The 19,690-nt window shown below is 37.8% G+C and overlaps 1 protein-coding gene across 1 annotated transcript; it reads left to right on the forward strand.

Annotated features, from left to right (window-relative positions):
* The first annotated feature begins 696 nt into the window (after nucleotides 1-696).
* On the forward strand, nucleotides 697-15,751 carry LOC127654224 (DNA replication licensing factor MCM6-like). The gene is made up of 16 exons (XM_052141319.1): nucleotides 697-887; nucleotides 1,694-1,840; nucleotides 2,903-3,013; nucleotides 3,159-3,408; nucleotides 5,045-5,210; nucleotides 5,290-5,435; nucleotides 5,995-6,145; nucleotides 9,193-9,334; nucleotides 9,550-9,691; nucleotides 11,290-11,397; nucleotides 11,545-11,700; nucleotides 11,868-11,996; nucleotides 12,097-12,391; nucleotides 14,848-15,033; nucleotides 15,144-15,283; nucleotides 15,413-15,751. Exons 1-16 carry the CDS (start codon nucleotides 787-789, stop codon nucleotides 15,533-15,535), a joined length of 2,493 nt encoding a protein of 830 aa, XP_051997279.1. The 5' UTR covers nucleotides 697-786; the 3' UTR covers nucleotides 15,536-15,751.
* The last annotated feature ends 3,939 nt before the right edge of the window (nucleotides 15,752-19,690 follow it).

Genomic DNA, 19,690 nt, shown 5'->3' on the forward strand with positions numbered 1-19,690 from the left:
TGATTGGCTATTTTAACTATGAGGCGGGATTCTATTCTACATCCGTAGAAAGGCGCTCAGAACGCCTTGGTTGAGTTTTCCAGTTACCAGTCTCTGCTAAATGATATCTGCCGAAAAAATCAATGTGCCGTTAGAGGGATTTGTACACTATAATTATAATTTTTCAAATATATTAATTTAATCATAAAAATGTGCCAGGATATCTCTATACAATAAAAGCTATATCTATAAACTCTATCAAAAGAATAATCAAACGCAGTAGTCAATAATCAAAAACGACTGTGATTCGCCCAACCTCTCCAGCGCGGAAAAATGTTACAGGTTGGTTACTTGGTAGTGACAACGCAATCCTACACTCTTTCAGCAGCAGTCTGAACAAAATATAATACCTGACTTGAATAATGATATTTTTAGAACTGAAAAAACACAGTAAAAAATCAAGCAATATTATTTAAAGAAATCCAGCCCGTTTAGTGCAATCCCTTTTTTATTTCAATTGTTGACATTCATTCTATTATTAACACCAAGTAAAACTATCCAACAACCAACCTCAACAAGATGCCACGCCCCTGAACAGAATGCTCGACAATGATTGGTCACTACATTGCCACTGTAGCCGCAGCACAGAAACGGAACAATCACATTGGCTGTTGGTGGCGCGAAAATAATCACATGATACATGCATTTCGCGCGAAAACTTCTGTAAGGACTCGTGGAACCTCGTGTGCCAGACAGCACGGAAAAACATTATTGTTATAACTTTGTAATAGCAATCGACTTTTAAAAATGGACCTTATGGAACCCGGAGTGGATCAGCCTGCTGGCCAGCTGATCAAGGACGAACTGGCAGAAAAATGCCAAAAATTATTCCAGGCTTTTTTGGAAGAGTGAGTAAATACTGTGTATCTTATTGTTTTTTTTTTTTTCAAGTTACAGGATAATCACCCAAATAAAATGAACTCAGCTAAACATTTCCAAGCTTATTGTTTCAAATCGGATTGTTAAAATGTAAAAAAAAAACTAAAAGTAGATTTGTCTTGTTTATAAAGTTATAGATTGAACATAATCGACTTGCTTTCTAATTAGATTTGAGCGCGCGAACATGCATGCTTTCAATCCATATTTCTTATAATTGTAGTGTGATATATATTTATTTGTATTAGTATTTGGCATTTTGCACTAATTTGTGTGCAGTGTTGTGTAAGTTACTATAAAAAGTAATTAATTATGAACTACTAAGTACAACTTCTACAGTATAATTAGAGTACTGTACTAATTACTCTGTCTATAAAGTAATTGCATTATTTATTACTAATTACTTTCTAAAACCCTGATCAACCTATTCCAGATGAACAATACAAGGATAGACATGAAACTGCTCTTTTAATTATTTGATGTAAGTCATATAAAATCAAATAAATTATTAATGAACTGGCCGAAGAATTTAAGGGGACATACATTTTAACATTAGACGTTAAATTTCAATTTGAAATTCTCTATTGTTTTATATAGAATTGTTATATAGTTTATACAGTATTTAACACAATTACATCAAAAGTAACTGTAAATTACTGAAAATTAAGAGTAATCCCTAACTTTACTTTTTTAAAGGAAAAAGTAATTTAATAACTGTAATTAATTACTTTTTAATGCATTACATCCAACACTTTTTGTGTGTCTAAATCGTCTGTAGATTTCAGAATAGTGATGGAGAGGTGAAATACCTGCGGGATGCAGAAGAGTTGATTCGGCCGGAGAGGAACACACTCGTGGTCAGTTTTACCGACCTGGAGGGATTTAATCAAGAATTGGCTACTGCCATCCAGGAGGAATTCTACAGGTGATATATCAAATCTGAACTGTTTTTATGCATTGTTCTTAACATGTGATGTTTATTTACGTTCCATTGTTCATATCACCATGTAATTGCATATGTACTTAATTTGTCATTTGGACACTAATGCAGTTTTATTGCACGTTTGGCTATGTTTTGTAACGTCAGTTTCTGTTATACTTCACTAATGAATGAATGAATGAACAGGGGTGTTAAAAGTACTCAGAAATTATACTTACTGTAAGTGAAAGTATGGATACTGAGTGAAAATTTTACTCAATGAAAAGTTAAAAGTATCTAGCCAAAAACATACTTGAGTGAAAGTAAAAAAAGTATTCGCACTAATTGTACTTCAGTATTTAAAATGACGTGGTTGCTTCAGAAATTGTGTTTTTCACATAACATTTGCTTTTTCTGACACTATCGGATAGGTTTAGGGTAGGGAGGTAAGTTTTGTTCATAACTGTCCAATCTGTAGAAGTATCAGACATTTAGAATAAAGTTTAGAACAAAAACCGTCAGTGTTTCTCACTTTGTGCTCAAAGTTTTAAATTCATACGGTCACGCGGTCTAATCGCGGAAATATTTCAACGTACCCCAAGCTCAAATCAGATCCGAAATTCCAGCTGTACTGATGGTCCAAACGCCACACAGCCGCGTGCGATGCTCCGTTTGAAATGGCGGTCTGAAATGTCGTTTGTTGGATGCAGTGAATAGGCTAGTACTTTTCAAGTTTATATAAAATTGTAAGGAGTAAAAAGTAATATTTTTCTTTGAAAATGTAATTAAGTACTGTAGAAGTACAGGTCTTCCGTTTAAATTGCACTTGAGTGAAGTAAAAATCCCAAAAATAATACTTAAGTATTTTTACTCAGTTACTTTACCCCTGTGAATGAATGCACGTGTACTTGTGTTTTTCTGGTCTTTGGCTTTTACAAGGATATACACTAGTGTTGAAGTCTCATCACATGAGCTTTATAAGGAACTTATGATCATACAGTATTATCAAATGATATTGATGAAATACTGTTTTTACCTGCACTGACAAACTAAAACGTTATTTTTTAGACTTTACCCCTACCTGTGCCGTGCTGTGCGTAACTTTGCCCGGGATCATGGGAAGGTCCCTGCCTCCAAGGAATTCTATGTTGCCCTCCAGGATCTGCCAACCAGACACAAGTAAATCAAATTAAAAGACAGATGACTGACAAGACGTAGATATTTTAGGAAAAGTTATTTTGAACTTAAACCTTATACGTTTGTTAGAAATATCAATAAATCTTGCCTCTCCTGCAAATGTTGTTTTTGTGCCGGTTTCATGCAGGATCCGGGAATTGACCGCAGTGAAGGTTGGCTCATTGGTGCGGATCAGTGGTCAGGTTGTCCGTACTCACCCTGTTCACCCTGAGCTCGTGAGCGGGACCTTCCTGTGCCTGGACTGTCAAGGAGTGATAAAAGACGTGGAGCAGCAGTTTAAATACACACAGCCGAGCATCTGTCGCAACCCTGTCTGCAACAACCGCAGACGCTTCCTCCTCGATACAAACAAGTCCAAATTTATTGACTTTCAGAAGGTGTGTTTGGGAACTTATTTATTATTATTATAATTTTTTATTTGATGTTTTTTTTCCATCATTGAACAATACAAAACCTAAAGCTTGCATAGTGTCTGTTTCAGTATAATTTGTACATTTGATTTTGCATATTAGCCCTTGAAGGACCTTCCGGGTCAATTTGACCCGTTTTCGATTTTAATACTGATTTACATAAACTGAACTTTAACTTTTTGGCCTGAAACTCTATGACATCCTCCACAGAGGTGTTCTGAACCCGATGATGTAGAAACTTTTTAAATGAAGTTATAATAAAATTAATTATAATTTTAACGTAATATGTGTTGTTAACGAGTTTGTTTACATGCACGTTCTTACATCGATTATGCTGAATAAACCGACAACACGTGTTGTCATGTAAACGCATTAAACAGAGTCCCTTTATTGTGTAAGGTCATAAACAGCTTAAAGTATTACCCGATCAAACTGAGCCAAGAAAAGAACCTCTTCCCCACCGTTCATGGTTAGTCACAATTAACAGCAACTGGTTCAACTTTCAAAGCAGATATTTGCCCATTATGCCGATTTCACATTGCATATAATATCTTCACCGGTATTCTTACCGACTTATCCAATGTACGCACGTGTTATGCGCATGCTTCTTCGCGGTTTGAAGTCAAAAGTAGACAATAACCTGACTATTTCACATCTCATGTAAATGGTTTTCTTGCATGATTTTTTAAATAAGCTGATTTTTGGAAGTCATCAGTGTATTGTTGTGCATGTAACAACAAATTTGCGCTGCCTCTACTGCTGTGACATCATCTTAAACACGACACAAACTGACCAAAACAATAACACGACCATTAGCTGTTAGCTACTAGCTCATTGTGCTGCATAAAGCCGTTGTTGCATCATGGTGATTTTACACAAGTGTAACAGTTAATTTGGCCTGGTTGTTTTAGAAGATTTCCAGAAGCTGGTCATCTAATTAAAGTGAAGCTTTCAAGCAGAGTATAGAGTTAACGTAACAAAACGTACCATCCTCCATCGTGGATCAACACCAGTCCAGGGCACTCTCCCTCCCATTGCTTGCTGGTGTAGATAGCGTCCATTTGGTCGAACCACTTCCACTTTTCCTTGATGGTTCTGTAGTCACTTAAGTTTTTTTACCTTTTCCCTGCACTGTTGGTTGGTCCGGTGGTAGCCGTGTGTGGCTAACAGCTGAGACACTTCCTGAGAGACTTTTTCGTTTCGCTCATCGCTAATGAGTGGATCATCAGCACCTCGTTTATTGACCACGGTGTGGTTTTGCGCACAGCCATTTCTTTTTTCACAATTTGAAAGTCGCATAAACAAATGATACTGTTATCTCTGTTAACTTTAAACCAGCGGGTTGATGTCACATATCGGAAATCCAGTGAAGCTGGTAGTGACGATTCTCTCTGACCAATCAGTGATCTGCAGGATTTTGACGTCACATTTAGTATCGGCTCGGCTCGCTTGGAACCTCGACCGAGGTGGTACTAAAAAAAGTATCAGGTACCAGGTACTATCCACAGTGGAAAACCCCCAAAAAGCGAGCAGAGTCGAGTTGTGTGCAGTGAAAAAGCCCCAAAATCTATCTTATTCTGATTCCTCTCTGCATTGACATCAGGTACGTATCCAGGAGACGCAAGCAGAGCTGCCAAGGGGCTCAATTCCGCGTAGTATGGAGGTGATTCTGCGGGCGGAGGCTGTGGAGTCAGCACAGGCTGGTGATAAGTGTGACTTCATTGGTTCCCTCATCGTTGTGCCTGATGTTTCCCAGCTGGCTACACCAGGTACACAGATCTCATCAAGTCAGACATCACTGATGATTGCGGTTGTGTATCTGATAACATGTGAATATGTTTGTTTCAGGTGTGCGTACTGAGACCAGCACTCGTACAGCCGGGACACAGGGTTATGAGAACGAGGGTGTGCGTGGACTCAAGGCGCTGGGTGTCAGAGAACTCTCCTACAGACTCGCCTTCTTGGCGTGCCACGTAGCCCCCACCAATCCCAGAGTAAGAGATCAGGCCAAGCTGTCAGCATGCAGGTCTCTTAAAATGCATTCTCCGTAGGGCTGGGCCATAAAGCTGAAAAAATATCTAATCTTTTGACCATATCTGTCATATGACATTTATGTATTTGCTCAGACATGCTGCAAAAGATTGTTTTCTTTCACTGAGATGAACCTTCATTTCGACCAAATAGCTATTTTCTAGTACCAAATGATCAATTTAGCATGATTACTCGAGGATGAGGTGTTTGAGTGATGCTGCTGTCAAGATTTGACCAAAAATGACTTTTTTCAAATAGTGATGGTGTTGTTTTTACATCAGTAATGTCCTGACTATATTGTGATCAGCTGAATGCCACTTTGGTGAATTAAAGTACCAATTTCCTTCCGAAAAAGCTAAATTTCTACATTATTCCAAGCTTTTGGCCAACAGTGTACATGATGTTGTTTCATTTTATATCGCAAGCAAAATTATTGCGAGTGTATCATGATAATTCAATATATCACCCAACCCTAATTCTCTGTTATTTTCAATTCTTGTAACGGACTCTCTCTGTTTGTAGTTTGGTGGTAAGGAGATCCGTGACGAGGAGCAGACGGCAGAGAGTATTAAGAACCAGATGTCGGTACAGGAATGGGAGAAGGTGTTTGAGATGAGCCAAGATAAGAACCTCTACCATAACCTCTGCACCAGCCTCTTCCCCACCATTCACGGTTAGTCGTAATTAACAGCAACAACTTATTTTCTGTTATGTAAAAGCAATTAGAGGTTCACTTTTTTACCCGTAGCGTGATATATCTTAGTCGGTTTCTCAGACATAGTGAGAGCACATCTTTCAAAGGAGAGGAAGGGGATTATTGAAGTTACATAATGCATTGTAAATGGCCAATTTTATAATATCAATATGATTTCCCCTACAAAAATTACTGTGGTGGTACCATGGTACAGCGATGGTAACAGATACCATGGTACTTTTTGGTATGTTTTTGTTAGTGTTACATTAGAACTGGGCAACAAATATATATATATACAGGTGAAACTCGAAAAATTAGAATATCGTGCAAAAGTTCATTAATTTCAGTAATTCAACTTAAAAGGTGAAACTAATATATTATATAGACTCATTACAAGCAAAGTAAGATATTTCAAGCCTTTATTTGATATAATTTTTATGATTATGGCTTACAGCTTATGAAAACCCCAAATTCAGAATCTCAGAAAATTAGAATATTACATGAAATCAATAAAAAAAGGATTTTAAATACAGAAATGTCGGCCCTCTGAAAAGTATAATCATGCATATGTACTCAGTACTTGGTTTGGGCCCCTTTTGCATTAATTACTGCCTCAATGCGGCGTGGCATGGATGCTATCAGCCTGTGGCACTGCTGAGGTGTTATGGAAGACCAAGATGCTTCAATAGCGGCCTTCAGCTCTTCTGCATTGTTTGGTCTCATGTCTCTCATCTTTCTCTTAGCAATGCCCCATAGATTCTCTATGGGGTTCAGGTCAGGCGAGTTTGCTGGCCAATCAAGCACAGTAATACCATGGTCATTGAACCAGGTTTTGGTACTTTTGGCAGTGTGGGCAGGTGCCAAGTCCTGCTGGAAAATGAAGTCAGCATCTCCATAAAGCTTGTCTGCTGAAGGAAGCATGAAGTGCTCTAAAATGTCCCGGTAGACGGCTGCGTTGACTCTGGACTTAATAAAGCACAGTGGACCAACACCAGCTGATGACATGGCTCCCCAAACCAACACAGACTGTGGAAACTTCACTCTGGACTTCAAGCGTCTTGGATTGTGTGCCTCTCCATTCTTCCTCCAGACTCTGGGACCTTGGTTTCCAAATGAGATGCAAAATTTGCTCTCATCAGAAAAGAGGACTTTGGACCACTGAGCAACAGACCAGTTCTTTTTTTCTTTAGCCCAGGTAAGACGTTTGACATTTGAAGCCCATGTCCAGGACCCGTCTGTGTGTGGTGGCTCTTGATGCAGTAACTCCAGCCTCAGTCCACTCCTTGTGAAGCTCCCCACACATTTGAATGGCCTTTTCCTGACAATCCTCTCCAGGCTACGGTCATCCCTGCTGCTTGTGCACCTTTTTCTTCCACACTTTTCCCTTCCACTTAACTTTCTATTAATGTGCTTTGATACAGCACTTTGAGAGCATCCAACTTCTTTTGCAATTACCTTTTGAGGCTTTCCCTCCTTGTGGAGGGTGTCAGTGATGGTTTTCTGCACAACTGTCAGGTCAGCAGTCTTCCCCATGATTGTGAATTCAACTGAACCAGACTGAGAGACCATTTAAAGGCTCAGGAACCCTTTGCAGGTGTTTAGCTGATTAGAGTGTGACACTTTGAGCCTACAATACTGAACCTTTTCACAATATTCTAATTTTCTGAGATTCTGAATTTGGGGTTTTCATAAGCTGTAAGCCATAATCATCAAAATTATGTCAAATAAAGGCTTGAAATATCTTACTTTGCTTGTAATGAGTCTATATAATATATTAGTTTCACCTTTTAAGTTGAATTACTGAAATTAATGAACTTTTGCACGATATTCTAATTTTTCGAGTTTCACCTGTATATATATATATATATAGTACATATGTATGTATATATGTATGTATGTATATATATACACATATGTATACATCTATGTATGTATATTTGCAGTGAATTTGTCAGTAACAGTGTAAATGTAATTTTAGTGCACAACAGTTGAATATGCAGTTAGCTAGCAAATGATGAATACACACAAAACATTACATTTACTATACATTTTGGTGAAACCTGTGATATGACTATGGGAAAAACCCTTAATAATTTTTGTATTAACATTTTCTGCCTCAGACAATGCAAGAAAAGTTTTCTAAGTTTAAAATAGATCTATAAATCTGTAAACTAAAAACACAAATGAGGATTCAGTAATTAGGCCTGTTGTGATCATTACATTGTCTGGTACAGAAATCTGCTATATGGCCATATACGAAGATATCGACGGCTCGCAGAACCCAGATGAGTAATTTGATACATCTTAATTCCCAGATGTGCGGTTGTTTCTGAGCGATATCTGACCAGCAGATGGCGCTATTGACCAATCAGAATTGAGTATTCCAGAGAGCCATGTAATAATATGTAATAACAAACAGCAATATTCACTAGATGTAGATTAACATATCGGTTTTAACGATTAATCGGTGCCGATAGTTGCTTTTTGGAACTGACATTATATGCCAAAATCTATGCCGATACTTACCGATAGTTTTTAAATAAATAAAACAATTATTATAAGAATTTCGTTATTTAAAAAAATTTAAAAAAAAGGATCCCCCGATGAGTTACGGGCTTGTATATAGTCCCGTGATATGCACCAAAGTTTATTTTTGGGATTTTGGTTGAACAATTAACTGCATCTGGGATTTTATTCATTTAGGACTCTTTGTCTTTGCCCGTCATAGTATGGAAAGAATAAGACTTAAATTATTTATAAAAACTATCAGCGGATTAATCGGTTACTGGCCTTGTCACCAACTTAGTTATCGGCAAAATCCACCATCGGTCGACCTCTATTATTTACCCATGTATGTTATGCATAGTTTTTAACATGACATGATTAAATACAACTAATAAAGTGCATTAAGATAACCATGTTATTCACAATGTTGTGTAATTTATGTACATAATCCATTCCACATGATCTACCAATACTGTCATATAAAAGTTCATGATAGTCTAACAGAAAAGTCTCTTTCTCAGGCAATGACGAGGTAAAGCGGGGAATTCTGCTCATGCTGTTTGGAGGTGTTCCTAAAACCACTATGGAAGGCACGTCGCTGAGAGGAGACATCAACGTCTGCGTCGTAGGAGACCCCAGCACAGCCAAGAGCCAGTTCCTCAAGTGAGAGTTGTTAATTTTATTATTATTATTATTACAGCTCAAATATAATATATTTACGCTACACGCTTTTCTTACTTTGGCTGTAGGATAACAAACTCAGACAGTATTCTTGGAGTTTTAATTATAAACATAATAATTGCTGAGAACGTTTTGGTCTGAATGATGTACAAAAAGGATCATATCCATTAGTTCCTATGATGTGGTTGTTATTTCAGGCACGTTGAGGAGTTCAGCCCACGGGCGGTCTACACCAGCGGGAAAGCCTCCAGCGCGGCCGGTCTCACAGCTGCTGTGGTGAGAGACGAGGAATCGCACGAGTTTGTCATCGAAGCCGGAGCGCTGATGCTGGCTGACAATGTGAGTTTAAATGCACAACATGATAACTTTCATAAATACAAACCCAATTGTAACAAAAAAGTTGGAACTGTATGAAAAATGCTAATAAAAACAAAAAGGAGTGATTTGTAAATTATATTCACCATTTGCTATATTGAAAGCACTACAACTACACATAATATGCTTTTCCTTGTGAAATTCATGTTTGTTTTTTAATGTACATTAATTTCAAATCAGATGATTGCAACACGCTTCAAAAAAGTTGAGACGGGCAATTTAAGACTAATAACAATTTGACGAGTTGATGTGAAACAGGAGATGTTAAACAGGCAATCGTGTCATTGTATATAAGGAGCCTCCAAAAACAGCCGAGTCCTTCAAGAACAAGAATCATTCGAGACTTGTCCATTTGCCATCGGATGCTTCAGCAAATAATCCAGCACTTTGAGAACAATGTTCCCCAAAGACAGATTGGAAGGATTTTGTGCATTTCACCCTCTATAGTGCAAAATATAGTTAAAAGATTCAAGGGTTCTGGTCAAATCTCGGCGTGTAAAGGGCAAGATGAAAACCACTTCTGAATGCACGTGAACTCTGACCCCTCAGACGTCACTGTCTTAATAAAACATCATTCTTCTGTGATGGATATCATGAACAGGGGCTTGGGATTACTTTAGTCAACACCACTCGCCGCTGCATCAGCAGATGTAAGTTAAGACTTTACTATGTAAAGGAGAAGCCGTACATCAACACTGTCCAGAAGCGCTGCCGACTTCTCTGGTCTCGCTCTCATCTTAGATGTAAAGTAGAACAGTGGAACTGTTTTTTGGTCCAATGAGTCCACATTTCAAATAGTTTGTGAAAAACACAGCCGTTGTGTTCTCCGGGCCAAAGAGGAAATGGACCATCTGAGCTGTTATCAGTGTCAGGTCCAAATGCCAGTCTCTGTATGAACCAGGGGTGTGTCAGTGCCCATGGTGTGGGTAACTCACACATCTGTGAGGGCACCATTAATGCAGACAGATGTGTAAAAATTGGAGCAGCATATACTGCCATCCAGCACCGTCTTTTCCAGGGACGTCCCAGAATTTTCAGCAGGACAACTTCAAACCACATACTGCCCTAATTACAAGTGCACGGCTGTGTAAGCAGAGAGTGTGGGGGCTAGATGGGCCTGTCTGCATTCCTGACCATCTCCAATTATGAAGCACACCATAACGGATGAACTTTCTGAACTTAACAAATTTGTGTCTTCAGTGCACAAAAGAGTTATAAGAAGATATGGTGATTTTCACAGTGGAAAACACTCAACTGTACCAACTTTTTTGGAGCTTGTTGTAATCATCTGATTTGACATTACTGTACATAAAAAAACAATGTAATTCAAAAGGAAAATATATGTTTAGTTTTAGTGCTTTCAATATAGCAAAGGGTGAATATAATTTACAAATCACTCCTTTTTGTTTTTAATAGTATTTTTCATACTGTCCCAACTTTTCTGGAATTGGGGTTGTAGTTCATTCATGTGAAGCTGCTATGCATCTAAATACGTTCTGTCACTGAAAACCCTGATCATTTGCAGTTGAAGAGTTGACATCATATCATTCTTTTGTCCTTAGGGTGTTTGCTGCATTGATGAGTTTGATAAGATGGACACAAGAGACCAGGTGGCCATCCACGAGGCCATGGAACAACAGACAATCTCCATCACCAAAGCCGGTGTTAAGGTAAGGGTTAAAGATTCAAATCCGAAGTTCTAGTTTGCACATCACAAGACCCTTTAATCTGGAAACTTTCTGACATGCTTCCACTAGCAGTTTGGATGAAATGGCATGTGAGAGGGTCACAAGAGCTATGTTTTTTTCCAATTCTAGGCCACTCTGAATGCTCGCACATCCATCTTGGCTGCAGCGAACCCAGTGAGTGGACGCTACGACCGCTCCAAATCTCTCAAACAGAATATCAACTTGAGTGCACCCATCATGTCCCGTTTCGATCTCTTCTTCATCCTTGTTGATGACTGTAATGAGGTATGCATGTGTTCACAGGCTCTGTTTATATCTGGTATTAATGATCCTCCTCTGCCCATTTGAGAGCAGTTTCCACTGGTTACGTTTCTGAAATAAAATAGCATATAAGATTTGGTGGATATAGTAGGATGATGTGACAGTGATGTTACAACTGCCTCTCCCTTTAGGTCACTGATTATGCCATTGCCAGGCGTATAGTGGACCTTCACTCCAGGATTGAGAATTCTGTTGACCGTATGTACAGTCTGGATGAGATTCGCAGATACATGCTCTTTGCCCGACAGTTCAAACCAAAGGTGACGGGAAGGCCCATCAAAAAAGCATGATGTTTTTAAATAGCCTGAGAGATTGTCCAAATATATTAGATGTTGTTGGTGACCTATGCTAATATTTCAGATCTCAAAGGAGTCTGAGGAATTCATTGTGGAGCAATACAAGCGTCTGAGACAGAGGGATGGCTCTGGAGTCACTAAATCTGCCTGGAGGATCACAGTCCGCCAGCTGGAAAGCTTGATTCGTCTCTCTGAGAGCATGGCCAGGATGCACTGCTGCGATGAGGTTCAGCCAAAGCATGTAAAGGAGGCTTTCAGGCTGCTGAACAAGTCCATTATTCGGGTAGAGACTCCTGACATTAACCTGGATCAGGAGGAAGAGGAGGCCATGGAGGAGGAAGGCGACAATCACGTGAATGGTAAGAGTCATCTTCCCTTCATGGACACTTTTCTTAAACACTTCATTCCGTTTTGAATTCAAACAAATTCGACTAATCTGCGCAGACCAACATGCCTCAAACTAGTGCTGTTGATTTATCATGTTAATTCAGTGTGATTTAATTATATTGAAAAATATAGCTGCAAGCAGCGATTAGAGGACCAAGCATACCAATGGCAAACGTTTAGATTGAATATACAATTCATTTTAAGCAGAGTGGTAAAAAAAAGACATTTGTTTTATTACTTATAGTGTTACACAGACGCTTATGACTTTTGACCTATAGGTGGTGCTGTCACCGAATTGATATGGTATTGCAAGGGCTTGGTCACAATGCCATATATGCAGTTTCATGTCAAAACACCAAAGCATTCAAGAGATAGCCTCAGATACTTATTGGAATAATGCCATTTAATTTGTTGATGCGTTAAAGGAGAACGGTTTGATTTATCAGAAAGCTTTTAATAACTTTTTGTCAGCAGTGTCCCTAGATGATACACGACAAAATTCAAGCAAATCAGACAATCGCTCTAGGAGTTTGAAAAAGTGGGTTTTACTTATAGTTACAAATAGCGGACAGGAAGTATGGCAGACCATGTCCAATTGGGTATCGGCATGATCTGACCTGAATCTAACCTGGCCAGCTTCGTAAATTTAGGCCAAACTATTGTACTATTGTATTGGGTTCTAAATACAGTTATTATTTACATATTAATACACGATTTACAATCATATTTTAATCAAACTACACAATGATGACTCTTAAGACTTTATAGATATTACAGTATCATTTTCTGTAAAGCTGCTTTGAAATAATGTGTGTTGTGAAAAGCGCTATACAAATGAAAATGACTTAACTTATTGAGAAGTTTTAAGCAAAAATAGCCATTTTTCATATCTCCTGACCACTAGATGGCACTGTGCCAAAATGCTGCAGGTACTCTCAGGTCATGCTTGTGAGGACATATACCAAGTTTCGTGTCAATATGCTAAAGCATTGCAAAGATACGCCTCATTTTCATTTTGGCATGTTTGCAATCCAATTAATCAAGGTCTTATATAAGAATCGTTAATTTACTATTATACATCTTATTCATTTTTATCATTTACATTTATGCATTTGGCAGACGCTTTTATCCAAAGCGATTGACAGTGCACTTATTACAGGGACAATCCCCCCTGAGCAACCTGGAGTTAAGTGCCTTGCTCAAGAGCACAATGGTGGTGGCTGTGGGGATCGAACCAGCAACCTTCTGATTAACAGTTACGTGCTTTAGTCCACTACGCCACCACCACTCCAGTATCATGAGTGTCTCTTGATGTTACATGCTAAAATTCGAGTGAATTGCACATACGGTCTAGGAGGAGTTTGAAAAATTAGTTGATGTTTTTTCCTGAAAATTCCAAATGGAGGAAAATTGAGGGGGTGGAGCTGACAAACTATATACTTCCTAATGTGGCATGACCCAAGGTATCAGAGGAAAAACTATTTTGTTTCTAGGACTTACCGTGTGTTCAGACCAGAGGCGGCGAGAGCGTCAAAATTCGGTCTGGCTGCCCTGCCAACAGCGCTATCGAAAATTCGTGGACTCTCTGACGTATTTGAAATAGGCGGCAACGTTCGTTGGGATTGCTTGGTTTTGTGAACTATATTTAAAGGGGCCACAAATCATCCAGACATGTCGACCGGTATCTTTTGACGACATATCACATGTAGCGTATCATTAAATATTTTAATATATTATTATATAAACCATAATATCCACTTCATCAACTCACCTGGCACAATTTCAGACACCTTTGTCCACTCATCGTTTTTTTATTTTATTTATATCCCTGAAGGCAAACAGGCACAGATCAAATATTACGGGAAAACCCGCCACGGCAATAATCAGTTTCTCTTCCATTTTGTCTTCGGAACTAATGTCTGGTGGGAACCAAAGTTTACACGGTTGTGTTCTCTAGACTTCGCTACTTCTATACTCCAATAGGTTGCCGCCGAACCGCGTCAAAGCTCATTACCATAATGTTGGCTGCACTTGAACTTCTGACGCACACACCACCCAAGACTCGCCGTGCAAGATTAGGACTTGTTCTTGCGTTCTGGATGAAGTTACTGGATGGAGTGCAACTTTGTGCAGGGGTCTAGAGACAGGCTTTAAAAAATGTCAAACTATGTTTAAATCAACAGCATCCTAAAACGCTGTTTATGACCCGATGCGATCAAAACGAGACGCCATGAAAGCGTCCGTCTGACGTTTGTGTACACTGACGCGACTTAGAAAATCTCATAAGAATACTTACTTGGGGCCTTTCTCTGCAAGTATTGACTATTTGCGATTAATTGTGATTAATCAATCAGCATATGATGTAATTCATTTGATTTCGACAGACAACCCTGCTCTTCTCACATTTCTGTTTTCTTGCTCTATTTAGGACATGATGTACCCAACGGTGTGGATGGAGCTGTGACCGGAGAAGTAAATGGTCACGAGCACACAAACGGTATTAACGGCCACGGGGTCAACGGAGAAAGTGCTAAACCCTCGCTGCGTTTGTCGTTTGCGGAGTACAAGCGGATTTCTAACCTGTTGGTGTTACACCTGCGCCGTTCAGAGGAAGGTGAGCATTCTCAAACACAACAGATTAAAAGTATCACCAGTGCAAGAACGGAATAGATACAAGCACGCAGATGATTTTACACGCTGAAGCACGTGTGTTTTTCCCCCTAGCTGAAGACGAGGCTGCGCTTACAAAGAGTGCAGTAGTTAACTGGTATCTGAAGGAAATCGAATCGGAGATCGATTCAGAAATGGAACTCATCAATAAGAAGACAATAATAGAGAAAGTTATCCACAGACTGGTTCACTATGTAAGGAAACATTTCTATTTTATTACGTATGTGTTATAAATCTGTTGAATTTGCTTGTGTCGAAGTTGTATGGAGAGTGCGTAATAGAGGTGTTTTAACTAAATGAATATTTATTTTTGTCTTTATTAGGATTATATTCTGATTGAATTAACCCAGTCTGGGCTGAAAGGATCTGCTGAGTCCAGTGGAAAAGAGACCCAGGAGGAAGATGTTACTCTTGTGGTCAACCCCAATTACACCTTTGATGACTAGAAGCAGCCCTGTTCAGTCTCTTCTTGCTGATTGTAGCCATTTTTACTTTTCATTATGGAGATTGTACTGTGATTTCCTTGATGTGTTTAAATTGCTTTCTAAGTATATTTCTAATTCGAAGTATTTCCAACTTCATTTTAAACCTTGACAAAAAAATACATGTAAATATGTTTCTTGTTTTAGTGTTTTTAGAATATTTGAAAACGTTACTATTAAACCTGCTTACAATACTTTACAGTTTATCATGTTTTGTGCTGTCAAAATAAGTTGAGTTCATGATGCAATCAAATTAAAGGGACAGTAATCAAATTAAAGGGACAGTAATCAAATTAAAGGGACAGTTCACCCACAAATGAAAATTCTCTCATCATTTACTCACCCTCGTACGATCACAGATATCTATGACTTTCTTTCTTCCGTGAAACACAAATTAAGATTTTTTAGAAGATTTCAGCGCTGTAGGTCCTCACGATGCAATTGAATGGGTACCAACATTTTGAAGCTCCCAAAATCACATAAAGGCAGCATAAAAGTAATCCATAAGCCTCAATAATCCAATAATAATTGTGGTTAAATCCATGCCTTCAGAAGAGATGTGATACGTGTGGGTGAGAAACAGGCCAATATTTAAGCCTTACAATACATTCTATTAACTTTGTTCTTATTAATTCTCCTCTGCTGTAGGTAGTGAAATGCATGAAGAATATGAATCGTTAAAAAAAGTAAAAGATTATATTTATAGTAGAAAATGACTTAAATATTGATCTGTTTCTCACCCTTAACTATCATATCGCTTCTGAAGATATGGATTTAACCACTGGAGTCATCTGGATTACTTTTATGCTGCCTTTATGTGATATATTCCTCTAAAAAATATATGGGATGGCATGAGGATAAGTAAATGCAAGATTTGGTTTCGTATTTGTGTGAACTGTTCCTTTAATACAAAAGTTTAATTATTGTCAGAATTTAGTTATTATCCAAAATAAAATAAAAAAGTTATTATATAGTTTGTATGTATAGGTGTCTAGTCTTGTGTACATTTCACTTTATAAATTAAGGCAAATTGTCAATGCAATTGGCTCTGTGTTCATGTCAGCTATTGTTTTTCAAATTGGACATTTACACAAATAAAATAAAGCATAGCAAGTATTGATAAACAAACTCATAGATGAAGAAAATTATATTCGTTAATTAACCCTTGTGCGTCAGTTTACAAAAGTTACTCAAAAGGTACTTGGAGGCCAAAAATGTCCATGTCAAAAAACTGCCATAATAATATTATATTAATATTATTTTCCACTTTCAATTAGTAATTTTTTAAATCAACATCGGCCCTGATCATACCTACCAAATTTTCATTAATTTTCAGGATTTTAACACTTTAAATGCCAGTTTGTTTACATAATGCCACTGTTGTTTATTTTCTTTGAAAAAACAAAACGAATTATATTCTATATACTAAACGCTAAGTGTAAATACTTTTGGGGGGGTTATCACAGTCTGGTATATGTCAATGATTAGCAACAACATTGAGTTTTATGCATTATTATTTTTTGTGCCGTGTCAGGTTAAAAAAAAACAAGAGGACAAAAATTTCTGTAATATTATATATTAATATTATATCCCACTCTCACTGACTTAACCAACAAATATTCATTCATTTTCAGGATTTAAACTCTTTAAATGCCAGTTTACATAATGCCACTGTTATTGTTTTTTACACAAACATGTCTCAATACACACATACATAACACACTCTAATATCCCTACCAACACACCCACACAATTGAAAAAGCATGTAATTGCTCCATAGGCTAATCATGAAATAAATGGCGCCATCTGGTGGACAAAATAAAATTAAATACAAATTGAAGCCAGGGCTCCGGACTGAAAGCATAATATCATAGAATTCACGATTTTATGCTATTATGCAATTTTTTTGCTAATATTGCCGTTTTAATGGGTTTCAATGGGGGCATTTTTGTCTCGAAAGCCCTGAATGTAAATATTTTGTGTACACTGTGTATTATAGATGTATTATAGGAACTGAGGTTGAAATATCAAAATTCCCCCAAAAAGACACACCTTTGGCCAAATTTATGCCACTGGCATTAACACAGCCAAAATAATCGAAAATACTAAAATATCCCGAAGGTCGCTCAAGCTGTTTTATTGATAATAAATGGATTGAACATCCTCTCAAAAATGACCGCCCGCTTTCTGACACAACAAAGATGGCTGCGCCCTTCAGGAACCTGGTGAGGTCGGCATTACAAGGTACATAAAAGCACTTTTTTACTTATTTAGGTATGTATCACGATGCGTATCAATTGATTGGCGAAGCACTGCTGTGTTTACTACTAAAGTTTCTCTTTAAACCACTGTCGCTAATTTAAATTACTACTGCAAGTTACCTTGACTGCTTTTCGGGCCGATACTGTCTCTTCAGTCAAATAAGAGAGCACATTCATGTTAACTATGTTAAATTATATCAACTGATAGAATGCAAATTTTTAGATAATTATGTCTGAAATTAAGCTAATTTGTAATAATGAAAACTAGAAAATAAACTATCTGCAATTTTCTTTTAGGTAAATTACATTTTTTTTTTATAGAAGGGAGATGTGACTTCCACTGTTTGTGCGGACCTCATCAGTGAATTTAGTTTGAATAGTGTTCATTTTTTATAAAAAAAAAATAAATAAAATAAATAAAAAAGATTTCATGAGAATAAATAACAATATACACAGACATTCATGCCATTTGTCTGCTGTATGAAAGAACATTTCTATGGTTGCTTTTGGGTGTTGTTCCAAACCCATATGCTGTTATTTTTTCTGTGAAACACAAAAGTAGACATTTTTGAAGAATCTTCATGCAGCTCTCTTCCATAGAATGGCCGTTTATAGTGACCATGTCTGTCAAGTTCTAGAAGGACAAAAACGCCATAAAACTATCAAAAGTACTCATGTGCCCTATTCAAATTATTCTGTAGCCATACAAATCTTTGTTTGGGTGCCAAAACAGAAGAAGAAGAAGAAGAAGAAAAAACACCATAAAAGCATCCTAAAAGTCATGTGCCATGTTCCAACTATTCTGTTGTCATATAATAGCTTTGTGTGGGACAAACACCCAACATCATGATCCAAAATGGCTGCGTCACCATCAGTTGTTCTTTTAAACTGTCTACTCAATAGAAATTCCTCTTTAAAGAGTTAGTTCACCCAAAAGTAAAATGCTCATGCATGCCATCCCCAGATGTGATTGGTTTTCTTTCTTCTGCAGAACACAAACTAAGTTTTTTTAAATGAATATCTCAGCTCTGTTGGTCCATACAATGCAAGTGAATGGTGACCAGACCTTTGAAGCTCCAAAAGCACATCAAGGCATCATAAAAGCGATCCATCTGACTCCAGTGGTTTAATCCATGTATTCAGAAGCAATATGATACAGGTGTGGGTGAGAATCAGATAAATATTGAACTCCTTTTTTACTATAAATCTCCACTTTCACTTTCTTCTTTTGTTTTTGGTGATTCACATTCTTCATGCATATTGCCACCTACTGGGCTAGGAGAAAATAGAAATTACTTACATTTTGTTCTGTTTCTCACTCAAACCTATCAAATCCCTTCTGAAGACATGGATTAAACCACTGGAGTCATTGCCTTTGTGATTTTTAGACCTTCCAAATGTTGGTATTTTCTTGCATTGTGAGGACCTGAGCTGAAATATTCTTACACATCTGGGATGGCATGAGAGTGTGTAATTTTTGGGTGAACTATAAAAGTTACTCTAAGACACTTACTCAGCTGGTCGGTATGCTAATAAACCACCTACCTAGTAGACAATAAATGTAACTGGAACCTTAATTCAAATTATTTGACCATTTAAAAAATTGTGTTTTAGGTTTGTATCACCTCTCAAATAGGACATTGTGGACACGATCTCCCTGTGAGCAAATTGTTGCCCGTCTCAGATTGCAGGAGAATGTTTGGCACAGCAGAGCTCTACACTGCAGACATTACCTCTTACAAACCATCACAAAGACAGAGTCTCCTAAAGTTACAAACACACAGAAACTAACAGAGCCTGAAAATAAGACAGACCAACCAAATAGAGAAGAGGAGCAGGAAGATGAAGAAGAGAACAA

This window comes from Xyrauchen texanus, chromosome 13, assembly GCF_025860055.1.
Source record: "Xyrauchen texanus isolate HMW12.3.18 chromosome 13, RBS_HiC_50CHRs, whole genome shotgun sequence".
NCBI lineage: Eukaryota > Metazoa > Chordata > Actinopteri > Cypriniformes > Catostomidae > Xyrauchen > Xyrauchen texanus.